This window comes from Eulemur rufifrons, chromosome 5, assembly GCF_041146395.1.
Source record: "Eulemur rufifrons isolate Redbay chromosome 5, OSU_ERuf_1, whole genome shotgun sequence".
Taxonomy (NCBI): Eukaryota; Metazoa; Chordata; class Mammalia; order Primates; family Lemuridae; genus Eulemur; species Eulemur rufifrons.
Genome location: NC_090987.1, coordinates 3,253,892 through 3,276,163, shown reverse-complemented (window position 1 = coordinate 3,276,163; position 22,272 = coordinate 3,253,892). Strand labels below are relative to the sequence as shown.

The 22,272-nt window shown below is 53.6% G+C and overlaps 1 protein-coding gene across 3 annotated transcripts; it reads left to right on the top strand.

Annotated features, from left to right (window-relative positions):
* Positions 1-1,979: 1,979 nt before the first annotated feature.
* Positions 1,980-21,742, top strand: CNDP2 (carnosine dipeptidase 2). Of its 3 annotated transcripts, none has more exons than XM_069468346.1 (12): positions 1,980-2,027; positions 5,332-5,456; positions 6,289-6,432; positions 9,427-9,589; positions 12,049-12,137; positions 13,478-13,678; positions 14,783-14,867; positions 15,729-15,889; positions 17,761-17,925; positions 19,697-19,838; positions 20,416-20,563; positions 21,396-21,742. In XM_069468346.1, exons 2-12 carry the CDS (start codon positions 5,397-5,399, stop codon positions 21,463-21,465), a joined length of 1,428 nt encoding a protein of 475 aa, XP_069324447.1. In that variant the 5' UTR covers positions 1,980-2,027; positions 5,332-5,396; the 3' UTR covers positions 21,466-21,742. The 3 variants fall into 3 exon arrangements, with proteins under 3 accessions (XP_069324447.1, XP_069324449.1, XP_069324450.1); XM_069468348.1 differs by lacking the exon at positions 1,980-2,027 and adding an exon at positions 2,047-2,221; XM_069468349.1 differs by lacking the exons at positions 1,980-2,027; positions 5,332-5,456 and having other exon boundaries at positions 6,300-6,326; positions 9,532-9,589.
* The last annotated feature ends 530 nt before the right edge of the window (positions 21,743-22,272 follow it).

Genomic DNA, 22,272 nt, shown 5'->3' with positions numbered 1-22,272 from the left:
TCTAAAACAGTTACCAACTATTCCTCTGCACCTGGGGAGTAATGCCAAAATGGTCTCTGATTCCGGGAAAATTCTGTCTTCCGGGGAATGGGGGGTTGCGTGCTCCCATCGACCGTGTGTCTAGTTAAGTTTGGTTAAACAGAACCGACTGGGGTTCTGGAGACGAAGCTCTTGTCTCATGCTGAGAACTAAAACCTGCAGCAACTGGAGAAGAATAGGAACAATTCGTCTAGGTCTTTAAGGGAAGATCAGATGTGTTGCTGTCAACCCACCTGCGATGCGCTCTTCCGGCAGGAAGAGATGGACGCGCAGAGCCACCTGCTGGAGGTTCAGAGCTGTGCACTCGTAGGCTCAGGTGTAGCGTTTACTTAACTGCCTGGTAGAGCTGTGGTCTTCAGACTGCTAGACCTGAGGGCACAAGGTGACTTTTTAAGGAGGACTCAGAGAGTCGTAAGGGCATCAGTTTCCAGCTGCTCAAATTCCACAGGGGCTCTCTCCTAGAACGTCAGCAGAGGAGCTGATCGCTGGCCCCCTCCAGGCTTCCTGTTCCCAGGGGTTCAGTGCCAGGCATTGTTCTAAATGCTGTATGTTTATTAGCTCCAAAGGCTTTGCATGCTCCAAACAAAGGGACCACCGGAAACACCACACTGTATTACTGGTGGACGCCTCCTTGATCGAGGACATTGATATGGTGCATAGTTTGCATTATTTCAAGGGGCAGGACCTAGAGAGTTCTACCTTCTGACAATTGACATATATCCGAGTAAAGGGGTTCTACATTAAGGATAAATTCTGTATTTTCCTAACGTTTATTCAGATTCACAGGAGAAGCATTTTTACTGTCCCTTGCTGTCCTCCTTCCATGGCAGGAAGAACCGGGGAGTTCACCAGCCAATAACAGGCTCATCAGTAAAAGACTCTCAAGTATAAAAATGTTGCATTTGACAATATTCTGAGGGATGTGTAATGGAAATTGAAATCTAAAGAGAAAATAAACCACGTAAAGTTTAAAGGGGAGAGGTAATTTTATTTTAAAGTATTTACAGTATGTGAGAAATGACATCCTTTACAGCTGTCAAATTAATTAAAAAAGTAATAATCCCAGAGTAGTCACTACTTAAAGAATGTGGTAGTGGTTTGAGTTTTGCCAAATGCTTTCGTTAATAGGCCAAGGAAAAATGAGCAGATGGGGTGACAGTCCCCCAGGACGGGGTGAGGCTGAGGCCGCAGCAGGCGGGGCTGGGGGTCCGCTTTCTTCACCAGCGCTGGGGCAGGGGCCTTAAACCCGAAAACGCTTCCGCTCTTGGTCCCGGTGCTGGGGGGCTTTGCAAACCAGGGGCCAAAGCGCCATCGAATGGAACGTGCGACCCGCAGAACGTCCTTGTCCTTCCTGGAGTGGAGTGGCGGGAACAGGCACGGGGTGGGGGGGGGGGGTGCGCAGCGGGGTCCCCAAAGCCGGGCACCCGGGGGCGGAGTGGGGGCCCCCCAGGTTCGGACTTCAGAGCTGCACTAAAGGGGGCTTCTCAGACCACACCCGGAGCGAGCGGGAAAGCACAACGCGAGGCCACCGCGCTGGCCAGGTGCTCCCAGACCTTGGGTTCCCAGGAACCCCGGCCTGGCCCGGGGAACCCCGACCCCAACGCTCCGCCCCTCACTCCACCCAGCGTCGGGGAGGGGTGGGGTGACGGAGGGTGGGGCGGGGCTGCATTTGCCTGTAGGCGAGGCTGGGGATTGGTGGAGGGGGAGGGGCGGGGCGACACAGCCCTCGGGGCGTGGCCGGGGATTGGTGGAAGGGGAGGGGCGGGGCGACACAGCCCTCGGGGCGAGGCCGGGGATTGGTGGAAGGGGAGGGCGGGACGACGTGGGCCTCTCTGAAGAGCCTAGGATTAGTGGGAGGGACGGGGGCGGAGCGACGCAAGCCCCCCGAACCTGGCCGGGATTGGTGGGCGGGATGGCGGCAGGGCGGGCCCGCGCCGGGGGCGTGGCCGTGGACACGTGGTGCGGAACCGGTGTCCGACCTGCTGCGGGTAAGAGGGGCTCCGCGGCTGCGCCTCCGCGGCTGGGCCTTCCCGGATGGGCGGCGCAAGCCGGGGAGCGGGCCAGGCGGGAAGGGCCCCGGGGCAGCGGCGGGAGTCACGCCTGGTTCGCGGGGGATCCTGGGGTTCCGGGCCGCAGCCAGGCTGGAACAATGGAGCCCGGGCTGTGCCCGAGCCCGATCGGGGTCAGAAGCCCGGTACAGGGTTACCCCCGGGCGGCCCTGGGCAGCCAGGCCACCCGCCCGCAGCGCCCGGCCTGCCGGGTCCGAGCGGCGCCGGGACACGTGGGGCGCCCCTGGCCGGTGACCCAGGCTCGGCGGTGCACTTCGCTCGGACCCGCCTGGCACTTTCTGGTGGCCGCCGTGGCTGTGGGTGGGCTCGCCGGGAGCGGAGAGTGCTGGTCGGTCGCATGCCTCCCCGAGAAGCCGGCGGAGAACTCCAGCCTCCTCCGGCAGACCCCTTTCCCGGAGCCTTCGGTTGCTCTTGCTGGACAGACAGGCTCCAGGTTCGCAGGGCCCAGCCCTGGGCTCCTCGCTCCCCGCGTGTGGGGCTGGGAGATTGCCTGCAGGAGGAAGCGCCTGAGGGGAGACAAAGTCCCTTCGCCAGCTTGCTGGTCTGGGGCAGGTCACAAATTCCATCAGCCTCAATGTCCTTACCTGTAAAATGGAGGGGATACTGGGTCCGGCTGCAGGAAGGTCCTTGAGACCCTGGGCCTCATAGACAGGGCCACCAGTCTGCCCCCTCACTGCCAAAGTGAGATTCCGAGGTCATCCTAGTGTAGATTCAGTGTAAGGAGGCGGAGAACCTGGGGGCCTGCTACTGATACCTTGTCCCTAAAGTTTGCAGGCAGGAGTGGAGGAAGAGACGTTCACAGTATGTTTAGGGTGAAGTTCTATATTGGGCGAGTTGGAGAATCCTACCCTTGTCTTAGTGGTTTTTACATAGTGGTTAGTGTACATAGTGGTTAGTGTACATAGACTTGAGGCCATGATTCAAGTATTTAATATATACCTGGAACTAACAAGGGACAAGGATCAGATACTCAGAAGTAAAAGAGTGATGTGCGTGTGTGTTGCTGCATAGTTCCAAGAGCTTCACGTAATTTCTCCTTCCCTGCTCACTAGCCTCACTGTTGAAATTATGTTACTTCCCAAGAACTTTAGATTTCAAAAGGGGAGTGAGACTATTTATTTGAAAGGATAATATTTGTTTTCACTGTATCCAACATATTGTTTTTACCTTAGGAAATGGGGTTCTTCAGGACACATAGAAGTGGTTCCATTTAATGACTTTGGTACTAGCACAGGTGAAACAGGATTGACCCCGAACTGTGAGTGGGAGAGAGAAAGTGGAACCTGATCTAACCTGTTTTGACCAAGTTAGGGTTAATAGGAAGTTGCTTTTAGCCCAGCCCTGATGGCTTTGCAGAGATAGCTGAACAGACTGTGGTCTCTGTCTACACTACTTTGGTGAAAAGTGCAACTTAGATAATTATAGTCATATATCGCTTAAGGACGAGATACTTTCTGAGAAATTCACCAGGTGATTTCTTGCTTGTGCTAATATCCTAGAGTGTACTTACACAAACCTAAGTGGTACAGCCTCCCACACACCTAGGCCGTATGGTATAGCATATTGCTCCTAGGCTACAAACCCGTACAGAATTTTCCATACTGAGTACTGTGGGAATTTGTAACACAATAGTTGGTACTTGTGTATCTAAATGTATCTAAACACAGAAAAGGAGTGTTTCAGCTTCATTATAATCTTATCGGACCCCGTTTTAATAAGGTCCCTCTTTGATGGTTGATAGAAACATTGTTATTCAGCACATAACATTGTTATTCAGCGTATAGTTTATCTTTGAATGACTTTAACTAGAAGGCCATTGGTTAATCTGGCTACAAAGAACATAATATTAATGAGAAAATACCACAGTGAATTTGGGATTATTTGTATTTAGTGAACCCAAATGAAAAGCACCCTGTGTAGCATATTAACAAGTAGCTTCCCTGTGTACATTTTTGGCGACAGGTGGATAAAAGTTTCACCTTATTAACACTCATAAAAGGCCTCTACATTATTTGTGGACTCTGTCTCACTGGAGGCTCTTCCACATGAGTGCCTCGGCTGAGGCCATCTGAACTGGCTGGGAGGTACGTAAATATTTCATCTCTGTTGCTGCAGTTTGAAGCGTAAGAAGAGGGCACTTGAGAAGGAAGTAGTTTTATCGCCCACCCAAACAGAAATCACATTTGCTACTTGCAGTACCCTGTGATTTCATTACCCTGCGCAGCTCGAGTAACTTCTAAACAGCTGCCACACTGCACCACAGTGGATAAAGTCACCTCTCTGTTTAGAAGTCACTTTGGAATCCTATGCCAAGAAAAAGTGCTCTTTCCCTACAGGATGCCGAAGCGCAGGCATTTATCTGGCATCATGCTCTGGAACTACGTCACTGTAGTAGGGTCTTGTCGCTCCCGGCTGTGATTCTGAAACTCTTCACTTAGCTGCAGAACCGAATTTGCTGGAATTTGAGTAGCTGATCTCTTTTACACTGCTGCTGAAGTTTCAGTCTTGTCACTTGACAGAATCCCAATTGTCTGTTGAAGAAGGGAGAGAGGACCACGTTTGAAAGTCCCAATACCAGAACCATTTTTATTTCATATTCATTCCAATTTTTAAAACTAGTCAAGTAATTTGTTGTCACGTTTATTGTAAGGTGGAACAGAAGTTGCTGGGTCTCAAGCATGAAAAACTGGATGTTAGAAAATGTGCTGGGCAGCTGTGCAGTCGCTGGAAGTTCTCAGGTTCTCAGAGATTTAGCTGCTGCCCTTGAGTTGTTCCTGGCCCACAATCACCAACTTCCCTAAACCGAATCTGGCTTTCCTCGGGTTCTGTTGTCTGGCTTGTGGGTTTTATGGTAGAGGCAGGATGTGGGATCCCTGAAGTGACTATGTGCTTCATAGTAATAGAAAGTGGAAAGTTCTCTGTGTGCTTTAAGAATTGAAAAAAAAAAAAATTTTAAGTGCCAGTAAAACTCAAAAGTACCTACTTTTAGTTTCATTGGATTATCTTCAACTCGGGCCCTTCCATCAGTTACCTGCCATTGGTCACACAGTTTTGTATAGATTTTCCTTCCAAGAAAAAAAGGGAAGCTCAGTTTGAGTCTCCAGCTCGTTCCCAGAGCTTTTGTCTCTGAAGCTGCAGTCACTTCCTGGGGCGTCCTCGTGATGCTGATGTTGCAATGCTCGGGGGTGGAGTAGCACTTTATAGCTCAGCCTGTCCCTCCTAGAGGCAGAACTGACCTGTGGCTCTTCCAAGAATCGTCAAGATCTGTGCCTGGGGTCTGGTTGAAAGATGTCGGCTCTTACTACCCTGTTTAAGTACATCGATGAAAATCAGGATCACTACATTAAGGTAAGGGAATATTTCATTCTAGTAAATGTTAAATTTTGGTTTAATCCTGTGGGGCTCAGAGAACTTTCAAGAAGCTGATAATATGAATGATGGCATTTAAATCAAGCATTAAAAGTGTTGCCTGGATAGCTGTTCTTCCACCTTCCCCTTACAGTGTAAGTTACACTTTTGGCTTTTGACAGAAAGTGTTAGTATATGTTTCTGAGAATAGCAAAGCTAATCCAGGATTTTGTTTATTCTCCATCTACAATTTCTTATGATAGGTAAGGTAAAAAACTAGTTTGCCTTTAGCATGTTATAAATGATTCAGTAATGTTATATATTAATCTGTTTGTTGACGTTAACTTAAAGAATTATGCTTTAAAGTTATTTTTGGTAGACACATTTCAGATGAAACCTTTAGAATTCTCATCCTAAAAGTTATACTTTAAGAACTTGGCCATTGTCAGGATGATAAATAAGCAAATGTGGAGCTTGGCAACGCTGGGTATTTTCTGTATCTTTCAGTTGTAATTTCTTTGGATTCAGATACAAACTTAATTATGGACCTTTGTGTATTTTACATTCATTTTATCCTTAATGGTTAAAAATACACATTCTGACAGTTTTTCTTTCATGCTCTAGTTCTTGGTATGGAGTCAGTACAAACAGCTTTTTAAATCTTAAGCGAAAAGCAAATGTGATAGGTCTGTTCCTCTCATCTGTTCAAAATGGAGCGGTCACAGGCAGCAAATGAACTTTGTGTGCCTGAAATATGGCAAAATTATGAAAACCTTTCCTGCCTTAAGGAACACCTTTTCAGAATCCCTTTTTGCCTGTTACCTACAAACAGAAACTTGCAAAATGGGTGGCCATCCAGAGTGTGTCCGCGTGGCCCGAGAAGAGAGGCGAAATCAAGAGGATGATGGAAGTCGCGGCTGCAGACATCAAGCAGCTGGGCGGCTCTGTGGAACTGGTGGACATCGGAAAACAAAAGGTACGGAGCCGGCATTCCTCGCATTGCAGAGCCACAGTCTGCCTGCAGGGTTGATTGGACTCCAAGTTCTGGAAAGAGCTTTTGTTTCAGATATCCTGCTCATCTTGAAAACAAACAGAAAAGGGCCTGATTTGGATCATAAGTTCAGTCAGTATACCATTGCTTCGGTTGGACTGGGGCAAAGGTTCTGTGATACTTATCATTTTTCTCCAGGAAGGAGATCTGTTGGCGGTTGCCCAAGAAAAGTTAATGTAACTGTCATTCTTAGAAAATAGCTGAGATTCCCTTTCCAGAAATCAGTAAGCTTTCAAACTAGGAAGTTACACTTTACCCATGTCGATTTAAAAATAATAAGGATCCCTCCCCCCATCCACACAGCCTACGACTCCAAGCATCACATTGGTAGAACAGCACTTTTTCATAAGAGATATTTGCGGGGTGGTTGCTGGGTCGGTTGCATTTTAAGGCAGGATTCTGACAGGTAAGTGGTTGTTTTCTTCTTAATGTAAGTGAACAATTTAACTTCATGGTACATTATTCCACTATTTTAGTTTCAGATGATTTCAGCCCCATGTGAATTGCATGCTTCATGCCATATTTTCAAAGTTTGTAATATCCTTTCTTTTTTCTTGAGACAGAGTCTCGCTCTGTTGCCCGGGCTAGAGTGCCGTGGCATCAGCCTAGCTCACAGCAACCTCAAACTCCTGGGCTCAAGCGATCCTTCTGCCTCAGCCTCCTGAGTAGCTGGGACTACAGGCAGGTTTAGTTGTCCAGCTAATTTATTTCTATTTTTTAGTAGAGACGGGGTCTCACTCTTGCTCAGGCTGGTCTCGCACTCCTGAGCTCAAACGATCCACCCGCCTTGGCCTCCCAGAGTGCTAGGTTTACAGGTGTGAGCCGCCGCCTTTTCTATTACAGAGTATGACAAGTTTTGGTTTATCTCGGCTCTCTTCCCTGATAATTTAGGTGTCCAGCTGAAGTCACAGTCCTGGAATTTTGGGTGTGGATATTCAGTTCAGTGCGATCATTTCATCAGTGCAAGAAACCCGTGGCCCTGGTGGGCTTTGCATCCACTGGGAGGAGCCCACAGTAATCTTGCAAAGCCAGGATTAAATTCCCAATCCAGTGCTGTTCGTTTGAAAATTTCTTCTGAAAGCAAATTTAATAGTTAACTTAAGATGTCTTATAGCTCTCCTTCCCTTGTTTCCTGATACATAAAAAAAATCTAGGCAAGGTAAATAAGTTTTAAGAGTTGTTTCATCACAGTAGATAGATTTATTCCATTTATCACTGACATTACAGTGCAGTTCTAAGGAAAAGGCCTTCCATAAAAGACTAAAATCACTATTATACAATTTTGAAATATATAACACCACTTTTATCAAGGAATTGAAAGATGTCACTGGTAGAAAAGTTCTGCAGAGAAGCTGCAGTGTGAGGCAGCGACACCTCTTCTCTTCCCGAGTTCATTTGGCAACAGGGCTCCATTGTTCAGAGAGTGGTGATGACTTGAGGCAGGTGTGAGGGTGGAGTTGGGTGTCTTCACGGGGAAGAACAGAAGCTGGAGTGTTTTCAGGCTTAAGGAGGAAAGATGACATTGGGAGTTTGAGGTCCTAGTGAATTTCAGAACAATTTTACCTACGGGCCCAAAAATATTTCATTGGAGCTCTATGGAATAGAAATTTATTTACAGAGCATCTGGTATTGTTTAAAAGTCAATGTCTTGCTCAGGCAAGCTGAGGTCCAGCTGTGACCAATGAGGCCGTGTGTTCTCTGTGACCAGGACAGGGTTTTTTAAGGAATAATTATTTGCGTCTGGTGGCTGCAGGCCGTCCTGGTGAGAATGGAGGCACAAACCCAGCCCGAGGGCAGTTTGTGTGGCTGAGGGACATCAGTCCGACTGCTGCACTGAGAGCAGCTGTTGGATTACAAGAGTTACTGAAATTACTGGAAAAACATCCTGTATCCTACAAGAATTCCAGCCACCTGCCGAGTTCCCTAAAGTGCTTGCACACTTGGAGCTTGGGAGCCCTGGAATTGGGGGAAGGACCCTGTGGCACCAGCGTGGCCCTGATCTGGGCGTCATTTTCAGTTTGCTGCTCATCTTACCTCTTAATTGTAAATTGTTAGTTTAACTGCATTATCAATTTAGTTTATGTGTTATGTTTATTAATGCCTATTTTCATGAACAGTATTTTTTAGTAACTAGACGAATGCACAGGTGGGTGATGCTCTAGTATGTGTGATCCCGTCCTGCAGCTAAAACAAAAGTGTGGGTGCTCGCACCGTCCCCTGCCATTTGCTCATGATACTTTGTAGCGATTCTGGGTTTTTTCTGTTAGGTCGTAGGCACTGGTAGAGGACCTACATGGGCTGTGGGGTTTTTGCACAGCCTGAGTGGGCCGTGGTCTAAAGTAAAAGGTAGAGGCGTCGGCCTGAGGTGAGAGTTGGAAACAGCCTCAGATGGCTTCGCCTTTGCCAAGACGCAGAGAGAATTCTGGGCCTTACGCACATCGCCAGTCTCGAGGGCTCGTGACTGACGAGGCCTTTGGGACCAGCGCAGGAGGAGCACCAGCTACCACTGCCCCATTTAGTGTGGCTTCATGTGCATGATGGTGATCCACGTACAGAATTGCAAAAATATATCTTCTGATTTAAGACAATAGTTGTTCTTAACCATCTTTTCAGGAAATAATGAACTAAGTTGCCAAGACCAGGCTCCATGCTTTGTTATATAAAGTTAAAGAAAAATCAGCCTTTAAAAATTTTGCAACTGCCCGTGGTCAGTAAACGTCACTGACCTTATGAGCTCTGGATTATAGGAAAGTCAGTTCTTATTGATTACTGACTGCGTTGAACAACATGATCTTAAACTCTACAGTCGAGGTTGGTTGATGAGCGCAGATAGGAAAGCTCAAGGTATTTTAGTGTCTGCCGGGAATGCCAAGTGTCTAAAACAAAGGCTGTCCGTGGTGACGTTCCTCTCCCTCGCAGCTCCCCGACGGCTCGGAGATCCCCCTTCCTCCCATCCTGCTTGGCAAGCTGGGCTCCGACCCACAGAAGAAGACGGTGTGTGTCTACGGCCACCTGGACGTGCAGCCCGCGGCCCTGGAGGACGGCTGGGACAGCGAGCCCTTCACCCTGGTGGAGCGGGACGGTGAGTCCTGTGTCACTGTCGGAAAGTCACCGACAGTCTCGGTGCTTTCCCTTCCCAGGACAGGTTGTTTTTAACATGATCTAGAAATTGGGTTCCAGAAGTTTCTCTCGGGAGCCTCGGGGTTGAAATTTCAGAAACCTCCCTTTCTTGTGGAAAGGAGTCCTCATGGCCGGGGCCCAGGCTTCCCTTTATTGCCACCGCTTTCTCTCAGGACACACGTCCTGACTTGAGGCACGGCAGCCCCCAAAAGCCTGCGGTCCAGCGCCTCCCCAGACCGGCAGCTGCCCCGGGGTGTGTCTCAGGACCAGCACCTGCCACCTGCCCGCCCGGCCTGCCTGGGTCAGGGTGGCCACGTCACTGTTGCCCACAGCCAGTGCTTCCTCGAGGGCACCTGCCGAGGGACCCGAGTAGGCTGGCCCCTTTTCTCCCTGCCCCATTTGGTACGAAGGTCTTCTGCTTCCATTTCTGAGTGTTCACGTGTTTCTGTACGTGACAGTCTTTGACCTTCCTCTGTGCCCTGCCCCCTTGGGTGGAGTTCCCGACTCTCTCGTCAAACCCCTTCCGACTGTTCAGACCCTTCCTGGCCCAGTGCGATTCTGTTCGTTACTGTGTAGAATTGAAATATGACTTTACTCAGAGCAACAAGTTTAATTCCGTACATTGTCCTCACCCCGGGGTGATGACTAGGTAGAGTAACCGTGGGACTGGCCCTCCGTGGGCACTCAGGCACCTCGTGAGCGTCAGGCCGCACATCCACGTGGCTGCTCTCGGACACGTGGACTCGCTCTGTCCGGAGCAGAACTTGTCTCCGCACCTCCCACCTGCACCAGCCCGAGGGACCACTCGCAGCCCTGGGAGCCTGCGTGCCTCCCCCCGCGGGCAGTGCCCAGGCCCACCTGTGCACCTGCACGGGTGTCGGTCCCGGTCACCACCACCTCGTCCTCTGTGAGGCCAGCCCCTGGGCGTCCTCTCAGCCCCTCCCCAGTCCCACTCTCAGGGGACCCTGCACTGTCGATGGCCCTAGAGGAGCTCCTCACCGCAGAGCAGCTTCATGGCAAACATCCAGCCACATGCTGCCCTCTCCTTGCCATAGAGCCCTGGGGCGGGGGGAGCAGACCAAGTTTGTCTCCCTGGCTATGGCACCTCTGAGCCGGCGGGCACCGTGTCACCACCACAGTTGTCAGTGTTTGTCGCGGGGATGAGGATCTTTTTTAGGGAGAGCTTTTGTGTTTGATCTTCAGCTTTTGTGAAAAGTTCAGTTTAATTTATAAAAGGAAATTGCTAAGGTAATGATGGCCTTTGGCCTCATACCACTTTGGGGTGGGCCATACCGAAACTGCCTGACCTTTAAAGCAGCCTGAGCGCAAGCAAGTGCAAGGCTGGCCAGGACAGCGCACAGCTGGCGAGGTGTTGAGCCTGAGTGCAGCGAGCCGTGTGCAGCTGCCTTCCTCGCCTGGCGCCACGAGGCTGACCCCGGGTCGTGTGGCAGAGGTGGGAGGAGGGTTTGAGCTCATCTTCCGAGCTGTCGATCACGTTGTCGGCTTCCCAGCCCAGCGTCTGCCTCTGTGATGGTTCCAGAAGCAAGTGTGGAGGGGAATTATGGGGACCAATTACTCACTGGAAGTGATATCAGATCTGCTAGTTTTCAAAGTGGGAACAAAGAAAGAAAGAGAATAATAATAAATATTTTCTATTCTTTTTTGTTTTTGTTTTTGTTTTTTGAGACAGAGTCTCACTCTGTTGCCCCGGCTAGCATGCCATAGTGTCAGCCTCACTCACAGCAACCTCAAACTCCTGGGCTCAAGCGATCCTCCTGTCTCAGCCTCCCGAGTAGCTGGGACTACAGGCATGCGCCACCATACCCGGCTAATTTTTTCTATGTATTTTTAGTTGTCCAGCTCATTTCTTTCTATTTTTTTAGTAGAGACGGGGTCTCGCTCTTGCTCAGGCTGGTCTCGAACTCCTGAGCTCAAAAGATCTGCCCGCCTCGGCCTCCCAGAGTGCTAGGATTACAGGCGTGAATTATTTTCTATTCTTTATAGAATTAGTTTTCAAAGTTGGGGTGGGGTGAGATTTATAGTTCTTTTTTGATAACGGTTTTAATAATGGTGCAGTGTGTTTCCTGAGTGTGACCAGGCTCTCTGGCCCGAGCTGCTCACAGTCAGTGGTTTTAACGAACTAACCGGCTGGCAGTGATGTCCAAGCACTGGCTGGCTGCCATGACCACCACGGTAGAGGGGGGAGGTATCCACGTGACTTGCCTCTGCGATTGTGGTGAATTCTCCAGTAAGTTCCAGCAACAGTGTTGGGTGGAGACTCTGGGATCCCCACTGGAAGGGAAGCCTCACTCGGGCGCCGTGTGTGGTCGGGCTCGGCCGCTATCGGATGTTCACCTGAGTTACGCTCCTTTCAGTTTCCTTGCGATCCTGACTTCATGACCTTGCTGATTGCTGTCCTAGGCAAGCTGTATGGGAGAGGCTCCACCGACGACAAGGGGCCGGTGGCCGGCTGGGTGAACGCCCTGGAAGCTTACCAGAAGACAGGCCAGGTACGCCCCAGGCCGAGCTCGGCCCGATTCACTGGCTCTGTGTGAGCCACACAAAGATGGGCGCCTGTCCCCACAGCAGCTGGTTGAGGTCACTGCGTGGGAGAGCGCTGGCCACCCAGCCGACTCAGACTTAAGATTATACGTTTGTTTTACAGCTTTAGGAAACATTAGAAGTTTAATTGTTTTATAGATGCTCAAAGGTCATAATCGTGATGACTCAGGAAGGTTTTTGCCAGTGCGTACAATGTGAATTTTCAGTTGCTGACTGTCCCTGTGAGGGTGGCCACCTGCCAGAATGTGACATGGGCTTTGTGGCATTGGACAGAGCCCTTACTCGCTCCGTGTGGTTTATGTCCTCCTAAAAATAAATTTTAGTTTTAAAAATCTATTTCCTTAACTATGAAATATCTGCCCACTATTAAAAGTTGGCAAAATACAGAAAAGTGGAGAGAAAAACTTGCCTAAATCCTAATCCTCGAAAACGGTTAAGATTTTGTTATTTACCAAGATTTTCAGTTGGTATTAGCCTCATCGTGATCATGTTGTATAGACATTTTTTCATTTTGCTTTTATCTCATATCATGATAGAATAATAAGATAAGCATTTTTGTCAAAGCCTGGGGTGTTCGCTCTGAGAAGGGTCTCGGACCCTCTGGTCCAGGGGTCATTTTCCACAGCAGGGAAGTGCCACCCAGAACCACCCGCCCTGGCCTGGCTGTGGCCAGCTCTGCGTGGGGGGCGCAGGAACTAGGACATCCTCAGCCTCAGCTGTGGTGGAGGCACCTCAGGGTCTGGGGCGACCCCTTGGTGGCTCGGTGGTGGCCGTGTACAGGGCGGAGCCTCTCAGAGCAGCTCCACGTAGGCCCGCTGCACAGATCGAGGTCTTGTGAAAGGTTTCGTGTGGGGGTGGAAGAGGAGGAGGAGGGCAGGGAGGAAGCATCTAGAGAACAGTGCCCTCTGGGTGTGGCGTGGGACTTGAGTTCGAATTTAGGTCCTGCCATTCCTTAGCTTGTGTGGCCTTTCGAGAATCGCCAGCTCCACGAGCAACCTCCTTTTCTCAGCTCTGGAGGGGAGCCCCAGGGCTGCAGGTTGCCATCCAGCTCTCCAGGTAAAGCTGCGCTGCCCACGCTGAGCGCCGGGACACTGGTGTGTGGACGGCCCCCCGCCAGCACAGGCTCAGGCAGGCCAGTGCCGGGGAGGGGCCACCACCGGGGCACACAGCAGGCTCTGCGGTCGATCTGGAGGAGGTCAGATATTTGAAATCCATAGTCCTGTGTGTTGTTTCTAGAAGGAAAGCACGGCAAAGCTGGGGACCTGCTCACGCCGTTTCTTGCCCACAGGAGGTTCCTGTCAACATCCGGTTCTGCCTGGAAGGCATGGAGGAGTCGGGCTCTGAGGGTCTGGATGAGCTGATCTTTGCACAGAAAGACAGATTCTTTAAAGACGTGGACTACGTCTGCATCTCTGACAACTACTGGCTGGGGAAGAAGAAGCCGTGCATCACCTACGGCCTCAGGGGCATCTGCTACTTCTTCATCGAGGTACGGTGCCACGTTCGAGGCTGTGATTCACACTCCGCCAACCCCAGGTCTCCTTGTTCTTCCTCCCCCACGTAGGCGAGTCCCCAGGAGTCAGCCACACGCGAGGGGAAGCCCAGAGCCTGCCTAGCGCCCGGCTCTCAGCTTCTGTAGCCGCGGCAATGGCCAGGGAGGGTGGTGGCGCGGCGGTGATCGGGACTCGGCTTCTCAGTGACGTCCGTCGGGACCTTGGTGTTTGTGATGTTGCCTCGGAGCCACAGAGAAGAGATTAAATGCTAGTCTCAGACGTACATGCACAAAGCATTTTAGAAACACTCCCTTTTAAAAGTTGAAATATTTGTACTTTCGAGCTTAAGCTCTGATCCCCTGACTGAGGGAACCTGAGGGATGCAAGACACTGGGGTGGGTAAAGGGAAACCGAGGCACCAGAGCACGGGAAAGGCTGGGCCTGGGTCGGACTCTGCCGCTTGCTGGCTGGTGGTCACTCCCCGGATGAGGGTGGGGTCCCACACCCGGGGCCGTGGTTAAGTTAGAGCCTGTCTGTGGAAGTGCTTTCTGGACTGCAGAGGGCTGCAGTTGCCTCGCTGCGTGCTCACTCCGGGCTTCATGGTGACCCTGCCCGATGCCCCGGTGCTGTGGGGAGCACGTTCCCCTTCCCACGTGTGACACGGAGACGAGACGAGGCTGACAGCCATTGGCCACCTCGCCCTGGGTACGTGACTCTAGCTGGGGGCCAAGATCTGAGCCCAGGTCCTCGGGCTCTGGACCCTGTCGGTTATTATTCGTGTTGGGTGTTGCCCCTTGGCACACAGATGCAGGGTCTTTGTGAAACTTCTGGAAGAGGCGCTGAGCGGTAGAGAGGTTGCCCTGCGCATACTTCACCTGGGTGAGGGTATCCGGTTTCCCCACGGTTCGCATAGCCAAGAGTAGTTTTGTTTCTGCCTAAGTTTTTTAATTTGGGAAAAGCCTTGCCTTGGTCCTTGAGGGAGCACATTTGGATTTGGAAGATATTTAGGTCTTATAAATGCTCTTTGTCAGTGTACTGTCACATGATAAAACTAAGCTTGCACTGAGCAGCCAGATAAAGCGCCCTTTGTCCCCGCCCAGGTGGAGTGCAGCGACAAGGACCTCCACTCGGGGGTGTACGGGGGCTCAGTGCACGAGGCCATGACCGATCTCATCTCCCTGATGGGTAAGCCGGGGCCTGGCGTCGGGTCAGCGCCGTGGGGGTGGGGGGAGGCGCCCAGGTGTCCCCTCCAGGCTGTCTGTCATCAGCACTGGGTCGTGTCCACCTTCTGCATGAAACAACTTCCACGTGTTTCTGACCTTACCTCCCCCGACTCCCTCTAAGACCCCCCACCCCCGCTGCATCTTGGCACCTGACACCTGGGACCCTCCCGGGCTGTCCCCACCCACTCAGCCTCCCCAGGTCTGACTGGTCCCCCGAGTCACGTGACCCCGTCCGTCCTGGGCTGTGTCATCTTCCACGTCCCCCGAGGGCATTTGCTTTGGCCTGTTTAACTTCATAACCACCCCGTCTGGGGCCGTCTGCTCCGCCAGCTCTTTGAGAGCACGAACCTCCCCCTCCCCTTCCCGGGGTCCTCCTGCCGTAGGCCACACGAGCTCCGGCCTCCCCCGTGGCCGTGGCCCTGTGACGGCAGCGTCGTCTCTGGGGGTCGGGGTCTGCTCTGTCCCACTCTCGGTTCTCCCCCAGCATGGGAGCCGCTTGTTTCCATGGAACCTGCATGAAAACAATGCAGGCCATGCGGTGGGTGTTGGAGCACACCTGTGTGGGGCCAGGGTGCTCCGAGTGTGTCCCGGTCTGTGACGGAGAGCAGTTTGGGGACCGCCTGCCCCCTTGTCTCCGTGTGTGAGGAAGCGAGTGACGTTGCCCCTCACTGGCTGTTACGATTAAATGGCTCATTGAGCGTGAGGCTGCGCCGGGGCCTGAGTGGCGTCTCTCCCGAGCCCCACGTCCCCGGCCAGCACAGGAAGGAGCAGGTGCTTTTGTACCATCTGTCGTGCGCGCTGTCACCCCTGCCTCTTCCCCCAGGCTGCCTGGTAGACAAGAAGGGGAACATCCTCATCCCCGGCATTAACGAGGCCGTGGCCGCCGTGACGGAGGAGGAGCACTCGCTCTACGACCACATCGACTTCGACATGGAGGAGTTCGCCAAGGACGTGGGGGCCCAGACCCTCCTGCACGGCTGCAAGGTGCGGGCTCTGGGTGTGTCACATGCATCTGCCAGGCCTGTGTCACCTGTCCCATGCCTGGGGGGGTCCCTGAGGAGGGGGCTGGAATCTGGAGCACACCCGCGTCAGCAGACGGTACAGACATTCAGAAGGCAGGACGTGACCAGGCTGCGAGTCATTGGGTGTTTTAAAATGTCAGAATCCACTGCTGACTACTTCAGAGCTGGAGGAGGTGGGAGAGGACGCACTGGGCCGTCTCCTGCCTGGTGGCTTTGCCGAGTTTGTGTTCTTAGGGAGACCTCTTCACCACTGGGCCCAGAGGTCCTTTAAGCCACACCAGAGCCAAGCGCCAGGGCGGAGACTGTTTGCTCAGTATTTGCTTAATTGTTGGGGAAAATTATGTCTTGACTGTTCTCCTAATTAGTTCTCGGTCTCTGAGGTGTAGCTGTAAGTTCTGCACCTTCGACTTCGCCGACAATGAGTCCAGCAACAGCCTGCGCTGTGTGGGCCCCAGGGCTGCCAGGGAAGTGAGGCCCATCGTGGCCCTGAGTTCTGTCTCTCCCAGAACCACGGAAGGATGCACCGAGGCCCATGCGGGTGGCATAAAAGGCTGTGGGTGCACGAGGGGATGGTCAAGGGCCAGGGAACAGCTGAGCCGACATAGCGCACTGCAGGAGGCAACTGTGGGCCAGCAGAGGCCGCTGTTTGGGGACAGGCCTGCCGGGCAGCAGGGAGAGGCCTGGGAATGAGACTGCAGTGAGATTGCAGCCTGGCGTGAAGGCCCTCGGTCTGCGAGAGGCTCTGATGTCACCCTGGAGACAGGGAGCCATGGCAAGGCTGTGAGCTCGTGGGATGCCACCCTGGGGACAATCACGGGCAGAAGCATGGGGCTGAAACTGTGCAGCGGGGAGACCAGTGAGGCCATTGCAGGCAGTGCGGGGGGCCTGGGACGCACGACACCTCAGGGAGGGTCCTCTGGGATAGGAAGAGCAAGTCACCACCAGCAGCCGACTGGACAGTGACACCGTGGACCAGGGCGCGTTCGTCATGGGAGGGGCACCAGTCTAGGAAAGCTGGGTTCTGAGCAAACTTCTATTCCTCCTGCGCTTTTCCTGCAGGCTCGTGTTTGCATCTAGGTAGGGTATGCTAGGGCTTGTACATTCTTTCCAGATGTCACTGAGCGCCTTGGTTGACAAACAAGTCCACAGGTTAGGTGGCTAAGTCCCAAGAACCCTCTAGAAGCCCCTTTAGGTGGCTGCATATACTCTCCTGCCTCTGGGATACAGTGGCCATGTAGAAAGGTCACAGTGTCAGTCGTACGCTTGGGAAGCAGGCTGCCTCCTACCTGTGCCCGGGCCGTGGGGGACGGTGCCTGCCAGTCCGGGCCACACCCGGACAGGGGGGCAGGCTGCCTCTCCTCCCCTGTAGGAGCCAGCGCCCCTTCTGTGCCCTGGGCTTGGGAGGGTCTGCACGTTCCTCTGTTGCACCCCCTGGAGCGTCTGGCTCCTCAGGAGCTCTGATGTTGGTGACTCTCTGGGTTCCTCGGGCACCGTCTTCTCCAGCCGAGGGGCTCCCTGTTCTGCTGGGTAAACCTGAGCTGTCCAGGCTGCAGTGAGCTGTGGGTGCCACATCTGCAGCTGCTAAGACCTGGGCAGGGGCCTCCTTCGTGGTGTCGTAGCAGCTCCAGAGCACCTTTGGGGTGGGCTCTAAACAGCCCTGCCTGGGCGGGGGGTCCGAGTGTCTGTACCTCCTGCCAGTGGGTGTCAGGACCCCAGGCCGGGCCCTGTCTCTGCACAGCTGACTCCCTGCCAACGTTCCCGTCTCCACGGTGAGCAGACAGAGCTGGCACCAAAAGCCTAAGCTGCTCCCGACCCCCTGCTGTTTTCCTGCAGAAAGACATCCTCATGCACCGGTGGCGGTACCCGTCCCTGTCCCTCCATGGCATCGAGGGCGCCTTCTCTGGGGCAGGGGCCAAGACCGTGATTCCTAGGAAAGTGATCGGCAAGTTCTCCATCAGGCTCGTGCCTAACATGACTCCCGAAGTCGTCAGTGAGCAGGCAAGTGGGGGCACGGGGACTCGGGCTGGGGGCCTAGGGCTCGTCGGAGATGTAGGTGACAAGAGGCTTTTACTAGGACAAAAACCCAGACCTCACACGTCCCACTGCTTGGCTTTTGCCGGCTCGGTGATCACGACGGTAAGCAATTCAGAAACTTGCCGGAAATGAGGGCCACGTAAACAGCATCGCGTGCAAGTGACCTTTGCTACTGCTGAGGCCAAATCTGACCTCTGACCCCACCTCGCTCCAAGGCTCCAAGTCAAATGCTGTTTTGGGCCAAATGTGTTCTGGTCAGAGTCCAAGGGAGCTGCCTCTCCACGTGGTGACAGGCAGGGCGGAGGGGGACTCGGCGCTGCGGGTGGGCCAGCCTTGCTGAGCCGTCACCCTCGTCTGTCCGAGAAGATTCCGGGAGGAGACGGATGCGCGTCTTCCCCGTCGGGAACAGGAGGGGGCGCTGCTCTCCATGCTGAAGGTCGAGGTCTCGCCAGGGGCAGGTGTCCCCGGGGCAGCCCCCTCGGTCTCAGGTCTAGAGGAAACCGAGCCTGTGGCCGTTTTTATAAAGTGTCTTCGTCGTAATGAGCACCGCAGACTGGTGGCGTCAGGGACAGAAATGTGTTTCTCAGAGCTTTGGAAAGGCAAGCGGGGGCCTGGTCGTCCTGGCGCGCTCGGGGCGGAGAGCGCCGCGCGGCTGTCTCTGCTGGTGCGGACGCTCATCCCGCCGACTCATCCAACCTTCGTGGACTGAAGAAAGAAAGGCGAGCTTTCAAAGAATGGAAGCCGGTTTTACTCAGAAGGCTGGCCGGGAACTGTGGACGGAGGCGACAGCCCGAGAGAGCCCCTTTTCAGGGGGCTCCTCTCCGTCCGCAGCGGCGTCAGGCTCCCGGCCGGGCGGGCCGCGGGCTCGGCCCGGAAACCACAGCGGACGCGCCGGCGGCAGAGCCGCATCTGGTTACGGGCGACGGGGGCGTAGTCGCTGGCCCGTCAGACGTCAGCTACCTGCAGGAAAAGGCAAAGACCGGGTTCCTCTGTCTCTTAAGGAGTCTAGTGACAGACAGGAGACGTGGGCCCGTGCGCTCTGTCCTGTTTTGTCCTCACGGGGTCTTTCTGCAGAGCTGCACGGCCACGCAGGGGCCTGTGAAATCTCGCGTCCAGCAGAACTGAGCAAACGCGGCTGCTGACGTTGGCAACTGTGTCTCACTCCTTAATTATTTAATACTTCCATTGAGGCCTATCTCCAAATATGATAATATTGGGGGTTAAGGCTTCAATATATGAATTTTGGGGGGACACAAACACTGTCCTTGACATAAAGCAAGGCAGGAAACATTCTTTTTAAACTTAATTTCTTTTCTTTCTTTTTTTTTTTTTAAAGGCATCTTGGGAAGATAAACTTAATTTAAATATTATCATTTGGAATACCTTTGTAAAGGGTGAATTTCCTGAGATTAAAACATTGCCTTTTACCTTCAAAAAACTGCATTTTGTTTCTTGATACAACAAATTTTGCTTGTTCCCCTTTTCAGTATTACAGTTCTGCAGATCAGTGTTAGGCAGTAGAAAGTGAGGCTCACTGCAGACCCGTCACAGGCTCGTTGCTGTGCCGTTGTGGGCCCGTCGCAGGCTCCTGGCTGCAGACCCACCGTCGCACACTCGTCGCAGACTTGTTTTCTGCCCATCTAGACCCGTTGTAGCAGGCTCATCGTAGACCACTAGCATGGGATCCCATGCCAAGCTTACAAAAAACCGTGTGTCTCTTCTGTCTGTGGTTTAGGTTACAAGCTACCTGACCAAGAAGTTTGCTGAACTACACAGCCCCAACAAGTTCAAGGTGTACATGGGCCACGGTGGGAAGCCCTGGGTATCCGACTTCAACCATCCTCATTATGTGGCTGGGAGAAGAGCCCTGAAAACAGGTTGGACACTCTCCCTGGGGACACGTGCCAGGGCCCCTAGCATGTCTGATAGGACTCTGTTGTGCATAGCTATGTCAGCAATACTCTGTGGTATTGTCGGCAATGACACTGTTGTATGATATGGGCTCGTGGCTACATCAGTGACACTGTTGTATGATACGGTCTCGTGGCTGTGTCAGTGACACTGTTGTATGATATGGGCTCGTGGCTGTGTCAGTGACACTGTTGTATGATATGGGCTCGTGGCTACATCAGTGACACTGTTGTATGATATGGGCTCGTGGCTGTGTCAGTGACACTGTTGTATGATATGGGCTCGTGGCTGTGTCAGGGACACTGTTGTATGATACGGGCTCGTGGCTGTGTCAGGGACACTGTTGTATGATATGGGCTTGTGGCTGTGTCAGTGACGCCACAGTGCTGCAGGCTCACAGTTAAGTCGCATCAGGAGAGCCAGCGTGTGGGACGGACCGTGCCACCAGCCAACTCAAGCACAGTTGCTGAGTGGTGGCTCTGTGACGGATCCCCAGACTCGAGGCCCCAAAGTTCACCCATTCTTTTATTGCATTTCTCCCAGTTTTTGGTGTTGAACCGGACTTGACCAGGGAAGGCGGCAGTATTCCCGTGACCCTGACCTTTCAGGAGGCCACAGGCAAGAATGTCATGCTGTTGCCTGTGGGGTCAGCAGACGACGGTGCTCACTCCCAGAATGAAAAGCTCAACAGGTGAGCCGTGGGCACCTGGGGCCTGAGCCCGGGTCGGCTCCTGCGCGGCTGCCCCTGGGCCCCGGCCTCGCGCGAGCCTCTGTGCGCTGCTGCCGGGAGGAGCAGGCAGGAGGGGCGCGGGCCTCGGGCGGGCGGTTCGTGGAAACAAGGTTCGGCCGGGGTTCCGTGCTCATATGCACCTACCGCTCAGGAAACCCTCCCTGCTTTTCCTTTCTGGAAAGTCACAGTGCCATTGCTAACTGCATACACTGCCACTTTTACACATTCCTGGTGGGGCAGATGTGTTGGGGACTCTTTTCATGCACAGGGACAGGGACGGCATCTGAGACAGCAGCAGCAGGAGGGGCCCAGGCAGGTGGGGGACCCACAGGCCATTCAGGGGGAGGCATCTGGCTCCAGAAGACAAGGACCCATCTTGGGGTAACCGAGGCAGACAGTGGGGACCTAGGCAGCGGCAGAGCCCCTGTGGAGGAGGTGGGGGAGATGGACCTGGTCACGAGGATGTGGGTGGAGGTCTGGTCTTCAAGGACAGATGCACAGCGGGGCCCGAGACCAAGGCGTGACACTTGCCATTAGGGCGCGAGGGCTGACCCTTTACGTCCCCTCAGACCGGGGCCGGGGCTGGTCCCCGGGGTGGGCAGTCACACTGAACCTGCACCTGAGTCATGCGGCCGAACTCCGAAGGCAGGCAGGACTCAGGCCCACCAAGCTGGGCTGGGGGGTGACCCCAGAATTAACACCGTGTGCGCCTGGGCACGGAGGAGTCACCGTGCGCCTGGGTGTTGGCGGTGCTCGACGCCGGCCGACTCGGTGATGTGTTCTTCTCTGTTAGGCACAACTACATAGAAGGAACCAAGATGCTGGCCGCGTACCTGTATGAGGTGTCTCAGCTGAAGGACTGAGGCCAGTCCCCATGGAGCGCCGCCTCCGACCGGAGCCCTGCCCGCACCCTCCTCCGCCTGGCTCGGGAGAGCGGGCGCCCCTCCCCTCTCCCGCCTGTCAGGCCACAGATACCTCCAGGAGTGGACGCGAGTGTGTCCAGCTGCCCCGCGGGTGGAGCTCCCTGCACCGGCAGTTAGAAACGGTTGGTCCTGGGGGTTATCGGGGACCTGGCAACAGCTGCGTCGCCCAGGGAGGGTCTCAGTGGTCGGTATGACGTGACCTCCAGAAAACAACCCAGGCCCAAAAGCACAAGTTCTTCTGTGGAAAGTTCTGGTTGTCATCAAGTTGGGACAAACAGAGGACTTGGCGCCTCTGTCTCAGGTGATGCACACCTGGAATCTTCGGGAAGGAAATGAGGAGAGAAGTGACCCCTGACTGTCCAGGTACCTGCCCTTGTCTCAGGACCTTGACCACGGCTGGCATTTCCCCTTTTCTCTTTACTGGGCTCCCGCCAAACCCAGCCTAACTGGAAGGATCATCTTGTCTTGTCTGTACTGCTGAATAAAAGGTAGAAATGAAGCCGCTAAAAGGTCACTGCGTCTCACCCGCTCCTGGAGCCTGTTACTTGTCAGCTCATGGTGGGGGTGGCGGGGCGTGGCAGTCAGGGCTCCAGAACAAGACTCGCGTCTTTCTGAGCAAGCACACTTCCTCCCCAGCCCCGGACATGGGGGTACGGCCTCATCACCCGAGTGTTCACAGGAGTGTCCCTGTCCCTGTCCCCGTCCCCGCTCATCCCTTACTGCTGCTGAGCCGCAGGAAGTCCAGCT

Excerpts from the sequence above, each read along its gene's own strand:
- CNDP2 (XM_069468346.1), top strand. The coding sequence starts at position 5,397 with ATGTCGGCTCTTACTACCCTGTTTAAGTACATCGATGAAAATCAGGAT. Across the intron at positions 12,138-13,477 it reads CTTACCAGAAGACAGGCCAG|GAGGTTCCTGTCAACATCCG; the intron begins GTACGCCCCAGG and ends TCTTGCCCACAG. Across the intron at positions 14,868-15,728 it reads CGATCTCATCTCCCTGATGG|GCTGCCTGGTAGACAAGAAG; the intron begins GTAAGCCGGGGC and ends CTCTTCCCCCAG.